Source organism: Lonchura striata, chromosome 2 (assembly GCF_046129695.1).
Source record: "Lonchura striata isolate bLonStr1 chromosome 2, bLonStr1.mat, whole genome shotgun sequence".
In the NCBI taxonomy this organism is placed as follows: domain Eukaryota; kingdom Metazoa; phylum Chordata; class Aves; order Passeriformes; family Estrildidae; genus Lonchura; species Lonchura striata.
Genome location: NC_134604.1, coordinates 10,397,409 through 10,420,636, shown reverse-complemented (window position 1 = coordinate 10,420,636; position 23,228 = coordinate 10,397,409). Strand labels below are relative to the sequence as shown.

Below are 23,228 nucleotides of genomic sequence, written 5' to 3'. Positions count from 1 at the left end.
ACTGCTTGTTTTCAGCACATTCCTAGCTGGAAAGTATAGAATCCATCAGCATCTGCAGGGAGGCAGTCTCCTTAACCCTTTGCCAAACCCAATGTAAACCTGCAAAATTTATAGCACTGTTTCTTCTTGGATATTTGCATCATAAAAACTAACTTCCCAAACATACTGTTTCATGTGAAGGATATGCAATCCACATCAACAAACAAATGCATGTGGACATCCACTTTGTTCATGGAGAATACTTTTGAAATGCTAGAAAAACTGTTCCTTCTAATTTAGAAAGTGTTCTTTCTGCCAGACTGTTTTTTTAACCAAGATTTATGTATTTGAATTTTTAGATTATTTAGTATAATTTATAAATCCAGTTGTAAAATGTTAAAAAATGTGGAGCTTTTGTGGACTTCTAGACTGTGCTAGTTCCCTGAGTGTGCTGCAGTAACACTTAGAAAGAGCATTTGTTTTTGCAGTAGCTTCAGCTGTAATGAGCCATTATTTACATTAGAAGTAAGGTCTGTTACAGAATCATGATACCTCTTTAATCTTGCCAAAATAATAAGGTAGAGCAAAGCTTTAACATCCAGCCATTCATGAAATAAATATATGACCTAAATCCTTCCACAGAATAAGTCCACTGAAGTCAGCGGAGTTATGTTAAGAATAAGTTCAACCTGATGTATGGCTTCCTGCTTTCTTAAGTGATACATGTGTGTGTGTGTGTGTTCAGAACAGAAGTGAAATATAAAGTCCTGTTGGGGCTAGGACTAGCAGTTATCAAGCAACACAAGTATTAAGTCTGAACTTGGATTTGAAGCAGTAGCTTGCAGAATGAGACTTAGAATTAATGTATAAACAATGCACAATTATCGTCTTAGCTAAAATGAAACAAAGGCAAAGTAAATGCTGTTATTGAAGGGCTCTTGTATGACTTTTAAATTTTTTTCCTTCTTTTTATCTTTAACTATTTCAGTAACATATCAGAGAGGAGGAGAGGCCGTAAGCAGTGGAGGCAGGTAATTATGTGCTTTATTCTTATAGGTATAAATTGTGTGCAAATGAATTTAAGGATTCCAGGAGTTCAATTATCCTTGTAAGTGATGGCAGAATAATCACTTGCATAGATAAGTTTTAGTTCATTATATTAATGTATACATTTTGGCCATATATTTTATGTCTAGGAGAAGGGTATATGGTTTGAATTTTTAAGTTGACTTCCAAAACATTATTTGAAATATTTTCAGTTTTGTTAACCTGTAAAAACTGCATCTCAAAAAATGAGCAGCAGAGGGAGTGCTTTAACTTCAAAATAAAGACCTGGCTTACCACCTGATTAAGGGAATAAAAGTAATTAAGTCGTGGCCTTTATGAAGATCAAGAAATATAGCTGTTTCACAAATACTACAAAGAAAGAAAATGTTTATTGTTAAAAATTGTTGAAGACATAAATGGCCTATAAGGTGACATTTCAAGAAAAAATCATTCTGTGAATGCAGAACAGTTAAAGCATTGCTTAAAATAGATGGGGAGAGGGAAGAGAGAGGGAAGCAGGTTGTAAATTTACAGCCACCCACTCTGAGAACCAGGTCCATTCCAGATTGAGGATTTAACTAAGGCATGTTCACTGGGTTTACGTTATTATGTAATGAATGGCCATGGAGAAAGCAGTAATTTACATTTCCTCTGTAGGGGTGAAGTTTTCTGCAGGAGGAAAAATAATGGTTTTAGCAAAAAGGCAGGTCGGAGCAGTGGTGCTTTAGTAGCACACCATTTTTTTACTAGGCCACATTCAAAGATTTGGCATGATACTGAAATAATGCCAAAATCTCAGAGACCAGCTGGGCAACAAAGCCCTGTAAGAATTCCTGTTCATAAGTGGTGTCTTGTGATTCCTAATTTGCAAGACCATGCAAAAATTTGGTAATTGTGAAGATTAGGCATAGAATAAAGCATTCCCAGTCTACCTGAGTGCTGTGCAGAGGTGAGGCTATTCAGCTCCTGCTGCAGCTGGACCTGGCATGTTATGAGGAATTGCAGATATCTCTGCCCAGCACTGTGTGCTGCTGTGCTCCCATGCCACGGGAGCTTGGAAGGAAGCCTCTAGAACAGTTACCATGTGATTTTTGAATGGAAAAATCTGTAAATCACCAGGTTGCTGCCCTTACAACAGGAGAGTGAGAAAATAGGAGAGAAGAGGGATGAACCCTCTCTTTTCCTGAGAGTTGTTCAAAAAGATACTCAGCTAACATCCTTTGTGTTCTTTGTGCCACTGCTTTCTCACTCTTCCCTTAGCACATGCTAGATGAAGCACTCTCACATAGAGAACAGAAATGAACCCACCAGTGTCTACATTACTTGCACAGTAGCTTTGGTACTTCTAGAGAATCAACTTCAATTTTACTGTCCTAATGTTCAGCAGCAGTGCCAGAATCTAACAATGTAATTGATTCAAGGTGCGAACATCTGTGCTGGTTTTGTTCATTTGCATATATAGCATTGACAGCATGTGTGATGTAACTTATTTTGTAGAACATGAAACATAGTTCTGCAATGTAAAAAAAAAAAAAAAAACCAAAAAAAACCCATAAAAAACCCCAAAAATCCAAAACAAAGAAGTTACTTTTGCATATGAAACAGTCTTCTGATATCCAAACCTAAAGTTTTAACTTCTTACTTTATATTTGAAGTGTTTTGGAAAGGTTTAGCATTTTTGCCAAGTGCAGTTATGTGAGCATGTTAAAGCATTTTTCAGATTTCAAAATGTCACAGTGATATATTTCAACATAATCCCTACTTGTGTGATGCTGAAAAAATACCCATTTCTGTGGCAATCCCTTCTCTAGACAGGATTTGAGTAATGATAATTGTGCTGGGTTGACTCCAGCCAGCACCCACACAGCCACTTGGCTCTGTCCACCCCTGCCTCAAACCCAGTAATTCAGGGAGTCAAGAAATTTGCTGCCAAGGTGAAAGATCTTTGGAAATTATGATCTCAAATCATCACTAGGTTATGGATCTGTAATGCAAGCATCTCTTGTCTGCAGTTCCACCTAAATGTCTCCAATTAGTAGAAATCTCATCTGATTATATACATCACACCACATTTCTTACATGACAGCAGGTGTGAATGCAAAGAAAATTTTAGAGACAAAGGCTCTTTAATTCTCTGTGCAACAAACCAGTACACAGATCTTTAAAGTGCTGAAACATTCTGAGATGTTTTGTCTCTTCTAAATGCCTTGAGGTGTAGGTTCATTGTAAGAGCAGAGTGTAGGGAAAAAAGCAGGGAATTTCAAATAATCTGGCCTGCTCACAAGCCTACACAGCTGCATATTTATTTCAGATTTGTTTTAAAAAATATTTCCTTACTGGATGCATATTGGCTGGTTTGTAAGCCTGACAGCAAGTCAAGCCTCATCACCTCCTATGTTAAATTGTCAGATGACATATGCAGTACAGAAATATATATATATATACACACATATATGTATAGATCTTTTAAATGTCATTCTAAGTCCATGACTTAAGCCTGCAGCACTGACAGACTCTATCCCCGACAAATAACTGCATGCAGCTTGTATTTTCAACTTGCAGTTTAAGAGGATTAGCATATTTTATTTTTGAAGATCATCACATCTAATATTATGGAAAATAGTTTTGCACTATTTCAAATGCTAGTTGCCTGTTAAATCCCAAGAGAAGGGGACTGTGTTCATATTTGTGTATGTGACAGTAGCTATATTATCTTTTTTTTTTAAAGCACCTTAGTTATCAAAGGCAATTTTAAATTGTGTGGGACTGTAATATGCCCTACTGCATTGTTAGCATGAAAACTCAAGAGCCACCAAAGATTCTACAGAACATTCATTAGAAAGACTTTCACACTCACCACAAAAATTCAGCAACTTGGAAAAGTAGGAATGCTGATGACAGGAATACACTTTGTTCCAAATGCAGCTAGCATGCAGCATTCATATCTGGATGTTTTTCAGATGGTCAGTATTCCCAAATACCTCAGACTCTCTTAGGAGCTGAATGGCTTTCTCATAACCAAGTGTGTGTCCCCCACTCAGCATGGTTACTGAGATCCAAATGCTTCCAAGCCACATCTGTTATCTGCTGTTCCTTTTGATGCACCACAGTAGTACTATCTGATGGTGAGGACAACTTGTTCCATAAATAACCAAGAATTTGGGAATATTCATGTTTAAATTTAGTTCTTACTTATGCATTTCCATTCTGCTTCCATGTGTGAATTTTTTGTTTATTTGATTTGCTAATCTCCTGTTTTTTACCTTGCTCTCTTTAAGAAAGGGTGAAAGGGCAGAAAAATAAAAGTGCAACCTCCTAAGAGAAAAAAAAAATTAAAAATGAAAACCAAAGTGACAGATAAATGTTGCACACCAACATAATAGTGTAGTCCAGGAAAATGAAGTGATGCTTCCCTTGACTACTCACTCCTGAACGATTTAGCAAGGAACAGGTTAGACAAGAGACTTGAAAATGCTAAATGATTGAATCAAGCTGAGTTTTTCAGTACTCAAGCCTTTTGGTACAAGGTATTATTTTGTAATATCTCACCATTTGGGAAGAATGTCACTGCAATGTGAAAATGCTTTTGTTTAACTTTCGAAATGACCAAGCTTTGTTTTTAAAGGCCTGGACTCCTAAACATCAGTGAACCAGCCACTCAGCCATGGTTAGCAGATACTTGGCCCAACACAGGGAACAATCACAATGACTGCTCCATCAACTGCTGCACCTCTGGCAATGGCAACAGTGATAGCAACCTCACAACGTACAGTCGACCAGGTTAGATATGTTTCTACCTTGCTAAGGAATCTTCTTTACAGAGTACGTGCTTCTAATACCTGAGAGAGTGTACAGGTTTCTTTGGATTTTCATTTCCAATGCTTCTAGGCTTAATATAGTGTCTCCTCTATGTCATGATAGTGCTTTTGGTCCTTTTTTGGATCCTTTCTTGGTCCTCTTTGGATACTTGTAGAAGGCTTAAGGAGCCCCTGCAAAGTTAAATGCTGCCAAAACTCGCACTGAACTAATACATTTTGGATTCTGAATAGAGCAGATAAGGTAATTTTTTGGGTTGTTTTGTACCTCCTTGTTGCTTGGATGGGGAAGGAGAAAGACCAAAATTATGCTAATGTGGTCTTCCTTCTGGTTTGGATGTGATGGGAAGCAAGAAATAAAACAGTGCTTGCAACAAAGTCAGTCTGTTTTGGCACACTCAGAAGTTCACTTTGAGTGCCATTCTGAACAAAACTGGACAGCTGGTGTTCTGTTTAGGGTGTATGAATAAAATAGTTCACTTCATACACTTAAAGAAATTACAAAATATTAGGTTAAGTGGTAGTTCCTGGGAGCTTGAGCAGGACTCAGAGAGCTCTGGAAGAAAACCTCATGAGTTCTTTGGAAGACATTTGAGGAAGTTTATCTGAGAGTGCTAATTGTTGCACATTTTGTTTTAAACAGACCTTAGGTTCCCTTCGGTTTAACTTTATGTTACTGGTGAGGAATGAATAAGGCTTTTCCACTACAAGTTTTGCTGGTTTTTGCTATGTCCCAGCAATCCAGAGGGGGAGTGTGTGAAGTTGCATAAGTGCCAAGCAGCATTACCTCCTGTAATTAATGTGAAACCAGCTCCAATGGCTGGTAATTCATGAGTGGCAGTAATGGCAATTCATCTGCAGTAATGCTGTCTGACAGTGACCAGTGCCAGCTGCTTCAGAGCAAGGTGAGAGAATTTGGCACTAGAGACTTTTCTCTCAGTCTGGCTGAGGATACACATCCACCAGTACCTGAATATAAAGGTTTGTGATTCAGGGATAGTTCACTGTGGCAAGGACAGACATAGCAATTCTAGTAAATAACAAATTCAGAAAAGGAAGAGAAGGCATGTTTTTTATGGTTGCAACCTATTATAATGTCTTGCATTGAACTGCAGTGGATTCTCCCTCATTTTAGCTTTCATATTAAGCTTGGTTTTGTCACAAAGTGTTTCATCCTTTCAAATAGAACTTCGGAGCTTGCGGGTCAGACAATGTGCTCAGAGTGGTCTCTTCTTTCCTGGAAATTCTGCCAAATTTTCTTAATTCTGTCATCGTGGGCTGGTTTATGCTCTGAAGCAGCAGTGATGGATATCCCCTCAGTAGTTGTGAATATGCAAATATTTAATTGCTTTTTTTTCAATATAGCACTGTCTTCCAAGTCTAAGAACAGGAACCGATTTTTCCAAAAGTAGATGCCATAAAAAATCTAACTAGATAAGTCTTCTGTTATATATAGGTAAACTAGTTTTAAGTACTTGTTATGAGGAATTCTAATGTGTCTATGTAAAGAATGTACCTACTGCATATACTGTATTGATTATATTGCCTCACACACAAATCAGATGTAGCTGCAAATGAAAGGAGGTAGAAACAGATGTTCTAAATGACTCTGCAAGGATATTGTAGCAAAGCCTGAGGTATCGGGAGTGAAAAATATGCTGTATATATTATTGCCCAGTATAATACAATAGACTGGGAAAGGAGGAAAGACCAGTATGCAATAGGTGAGAGAAATGAAAACATTTAAACTCTAGAAATCAAGGAGTTGAAGACTGTGAAGCAATAAATAACAGAGGCAGTAAAAAACACCTCACGTAAGAAGGAAAAATATGTTGAACAGTAAAGCCTTCGAAAAACCCACAGGCTGGGGGGCATGAAATGTGCAGTGATAAGTTCTATGTGGCATGTTCTGATACTGTTCCTTAGTTACTGAAAATGTGGATCGGTGATTTTCTTACACAAGCATTATTTTATTCCCCTTTCTTGGGTAATATATCTTTAAAATTATGTATGTGTTAGGGAATGGTTTTGGAATTGAAAATCCTGTATATTTGCTAGTTATTTCGTTAAGAGTAATGGTAAAATCTTGAATTCTGTATGTAGTTTCACTTGCCATCCTCTCCAGTAAATTCATTGTGGACACAGGTAATGGACTTTGGGTTTTGAATCAAATTCATTAGCATAAATACCACTTCTTTTAAAAGAGGAAAAATATATTCCTGGTGAGTGTTATGTAATTACTGATGCATTAATCAACTGGAAAATGAGAATTTTTGCTTAAGGATCATTGAATTCTAGTTCCACTAAGCCTTCTAACTGCTGACCTGCAGACTACTTTACTTCATTCAGTATTCTCCCAGTGGACTGGATGTGGAGAGAAAAAAATATGTGGGCTTCGTGTCATGCAGTGACAAGAGAACATGGCAAGGCAGGGACATTGTTTCATGCAGTGGCCAGAGCATCAGCACACATCAATTTACTGTCTGCAATAAGTGGTGGTCTCAGGATGCAGTAAATGTCAGAAGAATGAATTCATGCTGTCTATACGATATATCTTTAGCATACAGGACAATGTATTACTGTGCTATTACATATTTTGCAATATCCAAAGCAACTGAAAATCAGCAAAAATTCCAGATTGCTTTTCTGCCTTTTTTGTTTCAAATTAAAACATAAGATTGTACGAGCAAACAATGATCAAATAAAGACTTGCTACTGGGTACTGAGTTACCTCTTGCCTTGTACTGTTTTTCTTTAATTCTCTTATATGTAATAATTTCTAAGTCTATTTTATGAAAACCTGTTTTATGTCTATTTCTTACCACAAATACAAGAGTGTCTAGATACTGTTGAGGTGATATGAAAAAAAAAATATATATATATATATATTTATATATATATATATATATATATATATTTATATATATATATATATTTATATTTATATATATACTGCTATGAGAATAATGTCTAAAACCTTGAATGTTTATATGGCCACTGTGGAAAAGCCCAGCAAGGTAAGTCATTGTAGATGTAATTCAGCAGGTCTGAATTTACAGTGAATCAGAACAGTGAACCCTACTTTTAGAGCAGTGGTGTATAAGGTAAATAATATTCTGTAAATTATATAGTTAATGGCAGTATCTCTGTCTCAGTGTGTCTGCTACATGGATTCAAGCCATGTAGTTGTGCAGTGAGGAAATGTTAGAGGGGGTTTCGTGGAAAGTCTGGTGTGAGCGAACAGAATGACCTTTTCTCTTTTCTCTCCTCTGTGGTTAGCCGATTGTATAGCAAATTACAACAATCAGCTGGACAACAAGCAGACAAACCTGATGTTGCCTGAGTCAACTGTATATGGGGACGTGGACCTCAGCAACAAAATCAATGAGATGAAAACCTTCAATAGTCCAAATCTAAAGGATGGAAGATTTGTCAGCCAGCCTGGGCAGCCCACTCCTTATGCCACCACTCAGCTCATCCAGTCCAATATCAGCAATAATGTTAACAATGGCAGCGGGGACTCGAATGAGAAACACTGGAAACCCTCTGTTCAACAAAAGCAAGAGGTTCCACCCATACAGTACAACATTATGGAGCAAAACAAATTAAACAAAGGTGAAGAGCTTTTAGCTTGTTTCTCCTCTTTAGGCATCAGAGGAGTTTTGACCTTATGGTTCTGGGAGTCTAAAGCTTTCAGGTTCAGCAATTACAGGCTTCTTCAGTGCTTTTAGACTTCTGCCTCTTTAGATTCAGAAATACACCATTTGCAGTGTCAGAAAGTTGATTAGCACCACAATAACCTTTCTGATACTGAATTTATTGTGAAAAATAACAAGCTGTATCTTTAGAAAAGAGTTAAATAAAATGCATTTCCTATGGATAGGAGATTAATTTAAATTTAATAGTAGTTAAGGGATTGGTTAGGACAGAGGCCAGATATTTTATTCATAAGCCAGATGCATGGTAGTCACATTATATTCTACCTTAAATTTTAAATAGGTCAACCCACTCTTCCCAGTCGTGGATGGAGACTCATTAAATCTACATGCTCATGTAAACGAATGAAATTTTGCATATCAAACTCTGGAAAATTGTATTGTGTTGTACACTGGGGGCACAAATGGAGTGATCCAATTCATTTTAGACTTGTTCCTAGCAAGCCTTCAATTCTGATATTGAGAGGCAACGCTACCGCACACAATTTTGGAAACTAAATTCCTGTGTTACCCTGACTGAAGTCTGTGGATCCAGAAGCTAAAAATAAATTGATTTCAGTGCTAACGGGAAACATCAGAATGTTCTTTTGAGGCCTTGAAGGCATGTTTCTTTAATCTGTGTGGGAGCTGGAAGAAATAGGTATGTGATTTCTTCTTTCTAGTCCTCCAGGCTACCATGCAACCTCTTTTAATAACCTGATTTGCAAAACAGTATCTCTAGGAGTTGGACCCATTCTAACTTGGAACTTTTTGCATGGATTGTTGTAACTCAAATGATCACATAGTGATAAGTGATCCAGTAAAAAGAGACATTTCATTACAGGAATATTGATTTCTCTACTGGACCCGTGTACTCACAGAGGAGTTCAAAGGGCAATATAAAATGTCACACCTTCCCTTGACATAAACATGCCATAAGAAAATTCAAGGGTTTTGGCTCCTTACTAGAGGGTGAAAGCTGTATTTTTTGTAATTGTTCTCTTTCATGAACTGTGTATTACGTACCTCTTTGGGAATTAAAACATGTTTGGGTTTTATGTGCTGGAAGATACTACATCTTTCAAATTGTGTATATTACAGCTGCATATTCTCTAGCATACTGTAGTGTGGAAAGGCCCCCTTAAAGCATTGTCTGCTGACAGTCATATATACATCTTTCAGAGTGCTGATTTACTGTTTATCCTCTGTGTAAACATATGCGGTATGTAGGGCTTCAGCGTGGTCTGTGGAATGCAACTAGGCTGAGAAACTATTACAGAATACGCTCTAGTGTGAAATTTATCATTTTGCTCTTTTTCCCATGCTTACATTATCACAAACATTTCTGCAGCAGATGGGAACTGAATTCTTAGTTTTGCTTATTTTTGTTTTGATTTGCTATTTTATGAGTCGATATTCTGATCTTGGTTTTCTCATTTCCTAAGTCAAAGCCATCTTGCTGCTGATCATACCTATAGCTTTTGTGATGGGAAGTAACTATTTTGATGAGTTACATGCTGTGCTTCATCGTCACTACTTTATGTCCAGTGGTTCTATTTATGACGCAGTTTTATTTGCTGTATGAAGAGTAACCTACCTCCTTTCTGTTCTCTGTAAATTGTAATTGCTTTTTAGCACAAGGGTATTGTTCTGCCAGATGAATATTTTACTTCTGATGAAGTTTTACAGATCTGGTTGCTAGATCTACGTTTAAAAGTAATAAGTGTTGTATACCATGTGCTTTGAAACTGGAGAGCAAAGTTATGGTAACAGCTATTAGTAAAAAAGACCCTGCCTTTAGAACCTGCATGATCCAGTGTAAATAAAAATATTCTTGGAGCCAGCAGACCTGAAACAAAGACTTCTGTTGTAAGCCAAATTCAGTTGGAGAAGCATTGTTGCTTCAGCAGATGATTCAGCTCTTGTTGTACAGAGCTGACTCCTATGTGGGTGTGTCACCTTTGAAATCCCAAAAGTAGTTACTGCAGTCCATTGGTTGCCCTGCATGCATAAATTAGGCAGAGACCATGGCAAATCAATCAAGGTGACAGTATTTGCATGCAAAATGCTCACACAGGTGATAGATAGCTAACCAAATAGATAAATTCCTTGATGGTTGGAGAGGCTTTGCAGAGGCTGAAAACCCTGTGCACAGAATTCCATTTTACTGCATTTTAGCTGTGCAGCTACTAAGTTCCCATGATTTCCCCTAAGCCTACAATAAGAGGCAAGATAAAAATAAAACATGATTGCAGGATGATTTTTTCCTTCACAAAATGATTTTTTTTCTAGTTCACTACTTAAAGGAGATTTTACTTTGTGTTATAAAACAAGTATATAAAAGTAGATGTGTTCCTGAAGGACAGCATTAACCATACCATTAAACTTGCAGATTACCGAGTAAATGACAACATTGCTCCAACTATTCCCTACAACCAGTCATATGACCAGAATACAGGTGGATCCTACAACAGCTCAGACAGAGGCAGTAGTACATCTGGTGAGTACCTGCAGTGCTTTCCAAGCCTTAGGCTTTGTGGTGTCTGCATGCTGTACCCATGGTTAGCAATATTTACTGGGCTTATGGAAGGAGTGATGGGGAGGAATCCATGGGCAGTCAATGTTTAACAGCACAAAAACTGTCCCAATAGGTGCCCGCATTTCTGTTGCATCCTCAGGAGTGCTTAGTGTCATCTAAATGTCAGTTAAGTAACTGATTTTCTGAAATTCTGGAAGTCATGAACTCGAAAAGCAGTTGGATTTCCTAATGCTGATGGTGTACTGGGTAATGTTGTGTTTTCCAGATGGGCAAGTCATAGCAATTTCTAACTGCCACCAAAAAAAAAAAAAAAAAAAAAAAAAAAGAAAAAGTATTTTAATTTATGTGTTACCTTCCTTGCACTTTAGTTACTTTCTTTCTCATCTCTTGGGTCTACTTACCCAATTCATGAACCAGCTCAAGATATACAGCAGATGAGTGATACCCAACAGAACTTTGCTTTAAGAAGTTTTTCATTTTGTAAATTAAACCCATGCATTTCATTGAGTAAAAGAGCATTCAGGCATACATAAAATTTTTATAGGTTTCAGTCACTATATGTGATTGTTTTTGTAATTATAATAAAATTACTTTGTACATCATTTAGATCTAGATGGTAAATAATTAAATTTTGTTTCTCATTGGCATCTCCTGTACAAACAATCTAAAATTTCTTTGTAAAAATCTTTAAACAAAACACCTTTTTGTGCACTCTGTACTTAGGGACCACAGAAAATGTTTTCATTAGAAATTTATGTTTTATCATTGTAGTATAACCTTTCACTTCCAAGTTTGATTTCTGGTAGAGGTATATGAGCTAAACCAGAAACTACACATAGGCTTGGTTTGGGGCTTTAAGTGCGGTAGTTAGGCTGTGTTTATTTATATCAAACCAATTTCAGGGTGAGTTATGGCCACAGTCACAAGTGTCCTGAACTTTACATCTACTAATCAAGATGCAGACTTTTCCCATTCTGTTCTGCTGTTTTGTTTCATAGTACTGTTGCCTTAATCCCAACCAATCAAGACTGCTTTGTCTTGACCAATTCTGACCAAGACACAGCAGAGACATAAATATGTTGATGAGCCCTGCTGTGCCTCTGGGTGATCTGAATTCTCAGTGGCTGGGAGAAGATAAGCACAGCTCCCAATTCTCCCAGCTGTCTCCCAGGTGTTGCTCTGGGAGGCAGCCTTTTGCCCATTCCCAGGTCTAAAAGATCAGGATGTGGTGCTGAGCCTGTGTTATGATGTTATGACTTGAAATTCAGCATGAAACATCTCAGGGGTATGAACCATGCAAATTAAAAATGAGAGGGTGGTGTTCTCCATGCTGATACCTATTAGGGTTATTCATAACTCTAACAATTTATAGTCCTATGCCAAGGACTCCAGCAGGAATGAAGAAAGGTGACCAAAGTAATAAATTAATTGTGTTGAACCATGTATATATGTGCTTAGGATACAGCACCTTGGGATAGTGTCTTGCTTGACATAATAAGATACCACAAAAACAATTTAACATAGCTCAAACATGTGTATCTGGCAGCTAATATGGGGTGATAATATCCAGAACTACTCTTAGTAAGAGTGGAAAATCTGAGACAGCAGAAGTGAAAAAAAACCTTCCTAAATCTCACTACAGTGTATTTAATCATGTATATAATGCTTTACTGTGACAATATAAAAACATGCCTCAGTTTAAGAGAGTAATGTGAAGGAATCTAAAACATACTCAAAATCACAGTGACTTTATCTACATAAAAGGAGTCTATCTATAATAAAGATGTAACAATAGCAAAGAAGGATTAAAATGTATATCTATACCAAGGAACAATGGTTGAGCCAGTTCTCATCTTAGCTGCATCCAAACTTAAAATTTGCAACTACCTGAATAATTGGTCTTATTCACAGTTGTTTGAACTGTTAAAGCTGCATTGCTTTATTATGAGCTGTAATTTTCCAGTAATAGTAGTTGAAAATATTTGTGAAATACTTCATCAGTCTTTATTTTTTTTCCTGTTATTTTAGTTCTTCCAGCAATTATTTTCAACTGCACCTGCCATTTAGACTAAAAGTAGTAATTTCATTGTGCCTAAAATGTTTCAGTGGACAAGTACAAATTACCTATATTCAGTGACTTAATGCAACAGTAGAACTTTAATAGATCATATCTGTATCATATTGTATTTTAGGTTCTAGCAATTAAATAGGATAAAGGCACTTCAGAAAATATGTCTACAACTAATTTGTTTTAGATTATAATCTTTAATGTAATTAATAGAAGTAGGAAGCTCCCTCTTAATGACATTGCTTGTAAAATTCATTTATGGTTTGATCACATTTTGGCTGTTTATATAAAAAAATTAAAGTTTTGTATCCCTGTGTGTTTTCCACACTATGTAAAGTTCCTGGTTAAATTCAACCACTTAAAATCTAGACCAATTCTACAAAGAAGCTACAATCACCGAACTAGTGTAAAAAGGAGGAATAACAATTTGCTCCAAAATGAGCAAAACAGTAAATTCTCAAAGAATGCAAGAGCATCTGGGAAGGGACTAAAGTTGTTTTGGTTTTCACAGCTAGTGCTGAGGGGAGACTTCAAAACATTACAAATATGTGCTGCTTTTTATTCCCAGGGAGTCAAGGGCACAAGAAGGGTGCTCGGACCCCAAAGGCTCCCAAGCAAGCTGGCATGAACTGGGCAGATCTTCTCCCACCCCCTCCAGCACATCCACCTCCCCACAGCAACAGCGAAGATTACAGTCTTTCAGTGGATGAAGGGTAAGAAAGAGGAAGGCATTGTGCACCTCCCACTTTAATCACTAGTTAATTGATGTGTGATTTGCCCTACAAGCTGGCAGTGAGACCTTCCTCCAGCACTGTTCTGGTGCTGCTCATTGAGCTGTAGCGTGGCAATTTGGAGAGCACTTAGTGACAGTGGTGTGCATCCACTCAGCACATCCTTACTGAGCTGTTCTCAAGAGCACAGAGAGCAATGGTTTGTTTCTGGGCTATTAATACATGTATCAGATATGCTAATTACACAGAACAAATTTAAGTACTTATTTTCTTAAAAAATTAATTTTAGCTATGACCAAGAAATTCCTTGTCCTGTGCCACCTGCAAGGATGTATCTGCAGCAGGATGAGCTAGAGGAAGAGGAAGAAGATGAGCGAGGTCCTACTCCACCTGTGCGAGGAGCAGCTTCCTCTCCAGCCGCTGTCTCCTATAGCCATCAGTCAACTGCCACTCTCACCCCCTCTCCCCAGGAAGAACTCCAGCCCATGTTACAGGACTGTCAGGAGGATCTGGGACACACACAACACCAACCTGACCGGAGGTGTGTGAATGCAAATGTAGCGAGAGAGATGTGACAAGAGTCATCCGAGCCCCACTGAAAATTCCTGTTGAATTTAGTGAGGCCAACCATTTCCCCATTATTCTGTTGCTTTTTGACTTCTAATCCAGGATGCTAGAACTATTTTAACCTAAGAAATAAGTAATTAAGTTGCTTTATTATTGTACCATGGGAAGAAATGCAGTATATCACTTTAGGGTACGTATGATGCTGACATAAGTTAAATTCACAGTCATCAGGTTATTAAAGTGGTATCGTTAGCACAGCTTACCATATAATTACAGTTCCATTGTTTCCAATAGATTTACTGCATTATTACCATAAAATAGCATGCATTATTTCACAGTAACTGTGCAATTAACTTGTCACCAGTATGTATGAATATATATAAATATATAATTTATATAACCTATAGATTTTGCTCCTCTCATAAATCCTAATACAGGAAATTACTGCTTGCAAAATTTTCTTAACATTTCCATCTAACCTTATTTAAAAGAATGACCAACATTAATAAAGACAGATATTTGCTACAGGGATATCTTGTTTTTTCTCTGAGTTGCTTTTATAACTGTTTTGCATATAAACTCTCACAGCTTCTCTCCCATAAAACAGTGAATTCTGAATGAGCCCTTTTATGTACGATGCTTACATCTCTTGGCTTTTGTTAAGAAGGCACAGCTTTTCCATCCCAAATGATGGGCTTTTATTATCTCTTTCCTCCAGTGGTTTGCACAGACTGTTTATTGCTATAAATATATAAACTTACTGGTAGCATTCTATGTAGATTTTCTATTTTTAGCAAAATGCAAACTTCTTACAATGAAATTTATGTGACTTTTCTAAGTAGACTGTAGAGCTTTGATTTTTCAGCATAAGTTACTGGATATTTATATATGTGTTTTCCAGAATGTTTTCTAAAAGCTAGGTCATTTTTATGGTTCCCATTTTTAAACTAGGCAGTAGTTATGCATCTTTTTTTAAAGGGGTCTATATCGGCTTTTATTTTAACTCCCCCCTACTTGACCTGGTTTGTTTCCTTTACTCTTTATGGCAACACATGTACTGTGTACCTTTTCCTCCTTTCCTCTTCTTTCCTTTCCTCTTCCTTATCTTACTGAGTCTTTAAAATCACTCTTTTCATTATTGGATGGCTAATTTCCTGTAATTTCCACTGGCCTGGTAGGCTGGTCCACAGAAGTGTTCATTTTAATCACTAATTTTCTGGGTTATTTGACAGGTAGAACTAGGTGGATACAAATGAAAAGGGGAAAAGGTAAAGTCACCAACAGACATGAGTGACTTTCCAGAATCTCTGTGATTTTCTGGAGATCAGGACATGAGTCCTGACATACAGAATGGAATAGACACAGAAGCAGATGTGCACAAACATGCATAACCAGCCAGCAGCTGTCTAGAAAGTAGAAAGTTTGCTCAACACAAAGACTCCTGGCTGGTCACCATCAATGCCATCAAAATGTAGTGGCAGAGGGAGCTGGAATGATGCTCCAATTTAAGCTCCCAGGGAATACAACTTACTCTTTTTGTGGACTGAAAAAATAAAACGTATATTTATTTTGTCCTTCCTACAATGGCTTAGTCCAGCTTTGCTGAAAATCATAGAATTTGTTAGTGACTAATTTTGTCTTTTCCATCTTACTTTTACAAACGTTGTTTCTTTTCTTTTTGCTGCATCCATCTCATCAGTCTAAAAGTAGTCATATAATCCTATTTATTTGATTTGTAAGGCTTGGCTGACTACCTGTTCCATCTGCTGGTGTTGATATGACCAAGGGCTGCTGTTGAGAAATTGGGTGTCCTGTGCTCAGCAGCTGTAACCCGTTCTGGAGGGTTGGGGTCCTGTTTCAAACTAAGAATACATTCCAAGTGGTGCCCTTCTGCACTGATTTTGGGTGTTTTGTAAACAGTGTATAGTGAAATGGTAAATGATGTGTAGAGGAAATAATGCCTGAAATGCTGTTTGTCACACCTTTTATTAGCTTTACTCATAGTTCTGCTGGGTATTATTTTGTTTGCTAGTCAGAACCAGGCATCTGGAATAGGAATTTGATGGTGAGGGTGTACTGTAATATTTCTCTGTCTGGTGAGCTTGCTGGAATTATAGAAAACTGAAATACAAACCTGTGGTCTGGAAGAATCAAAAAGCAGAGAAAAAAACTAAAGATTTAGTGGGATAGCAGGTGGTATCATGTTGAACCCAGAGCTGAGACAGGAGACAATGTCATTGTGAAAGTGAGAACCTGCATGAGATAAAGTATTGCTAATTTTGTATGGCCATGAACCAGCTGTTCTCAATTAGCCTATCCCTAAAGGTTGGCAGTTAAACTACATTTTCAAGAACCCTAACATATTTTGTAACCATTTACCTGTCTTCTAATACCTAGAATAGATAAATACATCACAAGGACATTTGTCACAAGAGCTTTAAATTAAGATCCTAAGACTATATTGGGCAACGTCTCTAGTCAAAGCAGGTACAGATTACAGGCAGCAACAGTTTCTGGGATTTGGGGGTGCTGTTATAAAATGGTTATTGAATATTTACCCTGTTTATCCTTCTGTTCAGTACTTAATGCAGCAAGTGAAAAACAATAACGATATAGTCCAGGGAGGATCCAATTTGCTCTTGCTATAAGAGTATTAGGTCTTTCCTTGCTTACATTTCTTTCAAAAATCAATATGTATTCCCATTTATTAAAATTAAAAAGAAAAAAAACAAACAAACAAAAAACAAAACCAAAATTGCATGACACCCACACAAAAGAGTAGATTTAACCATGAGAGTCACCTTTTCTCAATGAGATAATAAGAGGGCAAAGTTGACAAAGGAAAATTACTTTGAAATTTTTTTCAAAGCAGACTGCAGTAGAAATTCCTGGTGAGCACAGCCAACAGAGAATAGGAGAACCATTACTGCAGAAAGTGTGTTTTCTTGCCTAACAAATGGCAATTAAAGAGCGTGTCTGTGGCCCCATGAAGAACTGTTGACAATATTGATACCTGGTACTTGTGAGTGAAGTATTAGCTAATCTTGAACATTGATTTGATATCTTATACTTTGTTTCCTTTAGCTGGAGATACCATGACTGACAAATTAAGATCAAAATTAGTTAACCTATACATCTATATGCATGTTGGTACCCCTAAGGCTTAGAACTGACAGTATGGTGGAAAATTCTTTTGTTTCATCACCTAGATCAATTTAAAAAATAATGAAATTGCAGTCTCTCTTTTCATATCTTTCTGAATCACCAAGGTGGGTGAGGGAAGATAATGTTAATGGAGCAGTCTATTTGGATAGATGCATCTGTTGGCATCGATAGTTTCAAGCTATATGTTTACAGTTATTTCTGTTGCTTATACTCTCAAGGGTGCACAAATAATTTTTTTTAATAGCCACATGAGCTGTAACCAACTCTTTGGTTAGCTCTACATGTGTTATTTAGGGAAAAGTAACAGCTTTATCATTAAAGTCAGCGGTAAAGGAAGTGTATTAAAAAATCAGACTCCTTTGTGATAGATTTCAAGCTACATAGCTGTCAGTTCTGATTTACAGCAAAAGTATAAATTGAAAAAACAAACCTGATCATTTCAGATATAAACTACGTTGATTTAAAAAGGCCGGCCTTGCTTGCTGGGAAATAAAAAAACTATTTTCATCAATCTGCTCTTTCTTCTGACTTCATTACATGATTTCCATTCTTCTCACCCTTGTGTTTTTATGCAGACGTCAACCTGTGAGTCCTCCACCCCCTCCAAGGCCCATCTCCCCGCCACATACCTATGGATACATCTCAGGCCCCTTGGTCTCTGACATGGATACTGACGCTCCGGAAGAGGAGGAGGACGAGGCAGATCTGGAGGTTGCCAAGATGCAGAACAGGAGGCTCCTTCTGCGTGGCCTGGAGCAGACGCCTGCCTCCAGCGTCGGGGATTTGGAGAGCTCCGTGACAGGGTCCATGATCAATGGCTGGGGCTCGGCCTCTGAAGAAGACAACATCTCCAGCGGGCGCTCCAGCGTCAGCTCCTCCGACGGGTCGTTCTTCACCGACGCCGATTTTGCACAGGCCGTCGCGGCAGCCGCGGAGTACGCCGGCCTCAAAGTGGCCAGACGGCAAATGCACGAGGCAGCAGGAGGTGAGTTGTCCTCTGCTCCACGGGAGGACCAAAAAAGTGGCCGCCGTGGAACGAACCTGTCCACAGGCGCTTTCTGAACTCCTGTGCTTGGGATGTTTAGAAGTCTGGAAGAGGCAGAAAAGGAGTTTTGGTGAAATAGTTAAAGTAAATTGCTGCTCTACAGTGTTTTTCATAAGTAGTTCCTAATTCTTTGGTCTCACTGATCACAGACAAACACCAACCCTGCTGGTGGATTTACACTCTAAACTGAATGAGAGGGTGAGAAAAAAGGACTCTAGCTAGAAGTCTAGAAGTCTGTCTTTTCCCAGTGTAAGGCTCACAGTGTTTTCAGTTAATCTGAAGAGCTCCAGTCACAAGAGAAGATTTAATCCTTCTCTCTTGAAATGTCCAAATAAATACTAAACATTTAGATTCATATTTTCCCTGGATTTGGATTTGGTGGTTTTTTTTTTTTTTGAGGAATTTTGTTCAGGCTTTTGCTGGTGTGTTATTGGGATGAATTGCCTTTGTGTTGGTTTCATATTTTGATAGCTGTTACAAGTTTGCATTTTAAATTATAGATTATGCATATGCAGCAGGGCCTTATTCAAATGTTTGTGTTTTTCCTGAAACACCATTGAACATATGAAACATGATATTTCATTTTTTGCAAGATACTGGATACTACAAGCACTGGATATATGCAGATTATCAGTAACCTTACTAGGCCAAATGGATATTGTTACATTTCATCTAAAAACTGAGAATACAGCAGGCTAGGATGCAGGTTTCAGGCAGTTCCATGAATGTTTTGACAATCAATCCTATTAAACTGCCAGACCTGCAGAAGAGGTACTCTCTCACAACTGTGTCCACCCTGACTCCACAGATTTTCAGCCTTCCTCCCACTTCAGAGATCCTCTCTCAGTTAACAGTCCTTTGTTTCATTTCAACACAGCTGTTCATCATGAAGAGTGAGAGGGGAGGTAATTTAGTAATTCTGGATGAAATCCTGACCGATTGAAGTAGGTGGCAAAACTCCCATTCATACCCATGGGGCCAGGATTTCATCCATTTTGTACAAATAAATTCCTATAAATATGTGTAGAGACTTACATATATAGAAAAGGTCTTTTACATCCTGTTGCTAATATTTTTGCAACAGTTATGTTCATTTTATGCAATGATTTATATATATATTGGTATTATGTGCGTCTGACTGCATGTCCTAAAAACATGACACTTCTTACCTGCAAATAATCTGTGATTAATGCCAGTCATCCAGCCTCAATGCATTCCTGAAAATTCACTCAAAGTGGCAGAGGGGACTTCTGTACCTAAGTCCTTCTGGTCACTTGCTCTGCTTATGGCAGCGATGACCCTGTGCAGCCCAAGCTAGGGGAGGGGGAACCTGAAAGGGAAACGTGCTCTTTCCAGAAACTGGCTGGATGGGAATCCTGTTTGTGCATGCCTGCTGATGGATTTCTTGCTCCTGGGGCAGGAGCTACCAGCTACCAAGCAGCTGGATAATTTCTGTGCAGCCAAGCCAGCCTGCCTAATGATAGGATAGCAAATGCTTCGATTTAGTTACAGCTCATTCTAAAACTGGATGAGCTTTACTGGTGTTCCAACAGTGTATTTTTAGGTTTTCTACAGCTAGAGCGTTCTGATGTGAAAAGAGAAAGTATGAAAGGTCTTATTTTAGGTAAGAAGAATAATTGCTATTGTTCAATAACCATTTGCAGGCCGTAGACATTTCCATGCATCACACTGTCCCAGACCCACCAGCCCCGTATCTACCGACAGCAACATGAGTGCTGTTGTAATACAGAAGGTCCGACCTGCCAAAAAGCAAAAACACCAGCCAGGACATCTGCGCAGAGAAGTCTACACAGATGGTGAGTCCACTGAAACGGGTGAAAGCCTCAGTGAACCTTTCTAAATATGCATTCAGTGCATGCGCGTGAAATTTTTCCACAGAGATAATGCTGTGTTTCAGAATTCAGTGATTTGTGTTTCCTGTTGCTAAACACGCTGAACAGTTTAATCATTTTAAATGCCAGAGATCCTTAATACTGTACATTGATGTTGCCACTCCAGAGCCTTGCACCTGTTTTCTATAGTGTCCTAATCGGCTAATTACCGTCATTAGTTAAGAGCCCAGATAGCTTAAATCGTACAGTCATTGAGAATAATGCGTGGTTAGGATTAAAATCTTCATTCACGTGTCTGACTATGAAAACCTTCAGAATGTGTCTTTTCCTGAAAAAAAACAATTCACCGTTCAAATGGTGGGCAGCACAAATTCAGTGAATTGTAATCCTGACCACTGCATTGTTGGGAGCGGTTACTTTGTGAGGGAAAGCGAAATCTAATCATCTTCTCTCGTGCCTTCACACACAATATCAACTCCTGCTGAAAAGGTAGTGCTTGTATTCTCTTGGGGGTGTAGGATGATAATGCAAACATTGTGATGTTGTCTAGAGAGAGCCTTTAATGAAAATGCCTCAGGTGGTGCAGCTTTTATTAAAGCACTGCCTTCCAGTTGTATAAAACAATCCATGGGCTTTGTTGGAAATTCATGTAAGATAAATTCCCCAAGACTTAACCCATCTTGTCAAGTTTGCTGAATTTGCTAACAGGAGGGAGATGTGGGGGAAGGGGAGGGGAGGGAAGGGAAAAGGAAAGAAGGGCAGAGCTCCCCACCTCCTGCTTCTCTGCAACAACAATCTGATTAGGACTTTCATTACCAGCCTGAAATTTTTCAAAGAGGGGCATCATTTGCCATTATCATATGAAAGGCTAATATTATAGATCCTTATCCAGGGTTACAAGAAGGGAGTTTTGAACCACTTCTCCCTGTGATTCCTGCCACTTGACGAAAAAATTTAATACAAAGCTCAAAGCACGATGAGCAGAAGTAATTTAGCAATGAGTGGTTGTCCGTGCTATTATCTGTACTTTATTCGGAGTATTTTCTCTCAGTAGCATCTATCTGATATTAGGCTGCGTTAAATGCTGGCATGACACAGTGCACCTGGGCCTCTTGGCTTGTGCCCAGGCCCCTTCTGTCAGCGAAACTGAGCTGTTGGAATATTATCTGATTTCAAGAGGTTATTACAGTGCTTTTGTGCATGTTTGCTTCTGTGAAAGGACAACACAAGGTGTAAATCCCAAAACTGTACCAGAAACATTACGTTTACGAGACTCTTGTAATGCTGTTTCACAGGATTTTTTATTGATATTTTAACAGCTTTTATCCTCTTGAAGAGAATGCTCTTAACAGAATAATTGGCAAAGCATCAAGCCTCAATACAAACACAATAGCTAAGCTAGGACATCAGAAATAAATAAATAAGGGTGTTTTATGTGGCCATTTGCTTCTAACATGGGGATAAATAAGAAATGGGCCTGTATTTGATGACAGGTTTTTTGTGAAAGTAGTTATACCAAGTTAAATCATAGAGCCATTGTCATTAAATATTGTAATATAGATTTGACAATCATGATCAATATTTGTTTTGTGTTATGTAGCACCTGCTTACTTCAGCATATTTTCTAATTAGGTAAGAATTTCCACTAACCTTTTTATAGTGCAATACAGTGTGGTCATTCAGGGAATAGCAAATTATGGCTTTATTTCCTGCAGATCTAATAAAATCCAGTTCAAAGGTTGAAGGACTTGTTAGGTTTTGATTTTTTTTTAATTATTATTTTTTCCCCTTAGTCTATTTGCATAAGTATATTTGGAACCTTTCCATAGATTCTAACCATTCACTTCAGTATACATTAACCCTTTAGAATTAGCTATAAAGTAACATATAGTAATTGTTTTCCTTAGGTGGAGAAAAGTTATATAGATGCATATATGAAACATTTAAGCACAACTTACCTTTCTGAGATATACTTAGGTTTTTATACTGACCAATATTTATATTTTTTTATAAAGGAGTGCCTGATACAGAGTTGCTTTTTTTCCTCATAACAAGTGAACATATATGTGTTTGTAGTATTGGGGAATAAAAATCAGAAGCATTCAATAAATACTAAAAATAGAAAAAATATATTCTTTCATTACTTTCTCTAAAATCGAATTTTGAAAGATTGCATATAAAGAATTTTTTACTGTCCCCAAATTGCCTGAATTAATACTTGCTAATACTTCTATGAAATACAAGTGTAATGAAGAATTTAAATGATTAGTTGACAGGAAGGTTATATAAATAAATTAAAGATTTTCATGAACAATTGAAAATGCCAACAGTATTATCAACAGCAATATATGTAAATCTTTAAATCTCTTTTTTATGAAGGAGGTTATCTTTCTGAACATGTCATTGTTACTAATGTATCAATAAAAGGCCTCCTACTACCTATTTTTAAATAAGAGTGCTCTCTGATATACTCTGCAATGTCCAAGTAATAATTTTGTATTTTCTGTGAGCATTAGTTCAAGTCTGTTGCCACTTTATGTGGGATGGGATTTCAGCTCATTTTTTTCTTTGACAGTTATCCAGGCACTAAAATGTTCTTTATATTTGTTGCTAAAAATCTTTACTCAGTAGGTGGTAAGGATTAAAATGTATGAATTTTTAATTGCTCTTCATCTAGCTTTTTAGGACAGTTTATTAAGAATGCATTACAAGAACCAACTAGCA

General features: G+C 37.6%; 1 protein-coding gene across 8 annotated transcripts in view; it reads left to right on the top strand.

Annotated features, from left to right (window-relative positions):
• Positions 1-23,228, top strand: part of ROBO1 (roundabout guidance receptor 1) — a 684,057-nt gene that overhangs the window by 651,389 nt on the left and 9,440 nt on the right. For 7 of the 8 annotated variants that reach the window (XM_031505944.2, XM_077790952.1, XM_077790951.1 and 4 more), the window contains 8 exons: positions 968-1,010; positions 4,652-4,806; positions 8,121-8,456; positions 10,929-11,036; positions 13,712-13,856; positions 14,164-14,415; positions 18,182-18,591; positions 20,316-20,468. In XM_031505944.2, coding sequence (XP_031361804.1) covers positions 968-1,010; positions 4,652-4,806; positions 8,121-8,456; positions 10,929-11,036; positions 13,712-13,856; positions 14,164-14,415; positions 18,182-18,591; positions 20,316-20,468 — 1,602 coding nt within the window. The remainder of the gene's footprint in view (positions 1-967; positions 1,011-4,651; positions 4,807-8,120; positions 8,457-10,928; positions 11,037-13,711; positions 13,857-14,163; positions 14,416-18,181; positions 18,592-20,315; positions 20,469-23,228) is intronic. The other variant, XM_077790955.1, reaches the window with a different exon arrangement.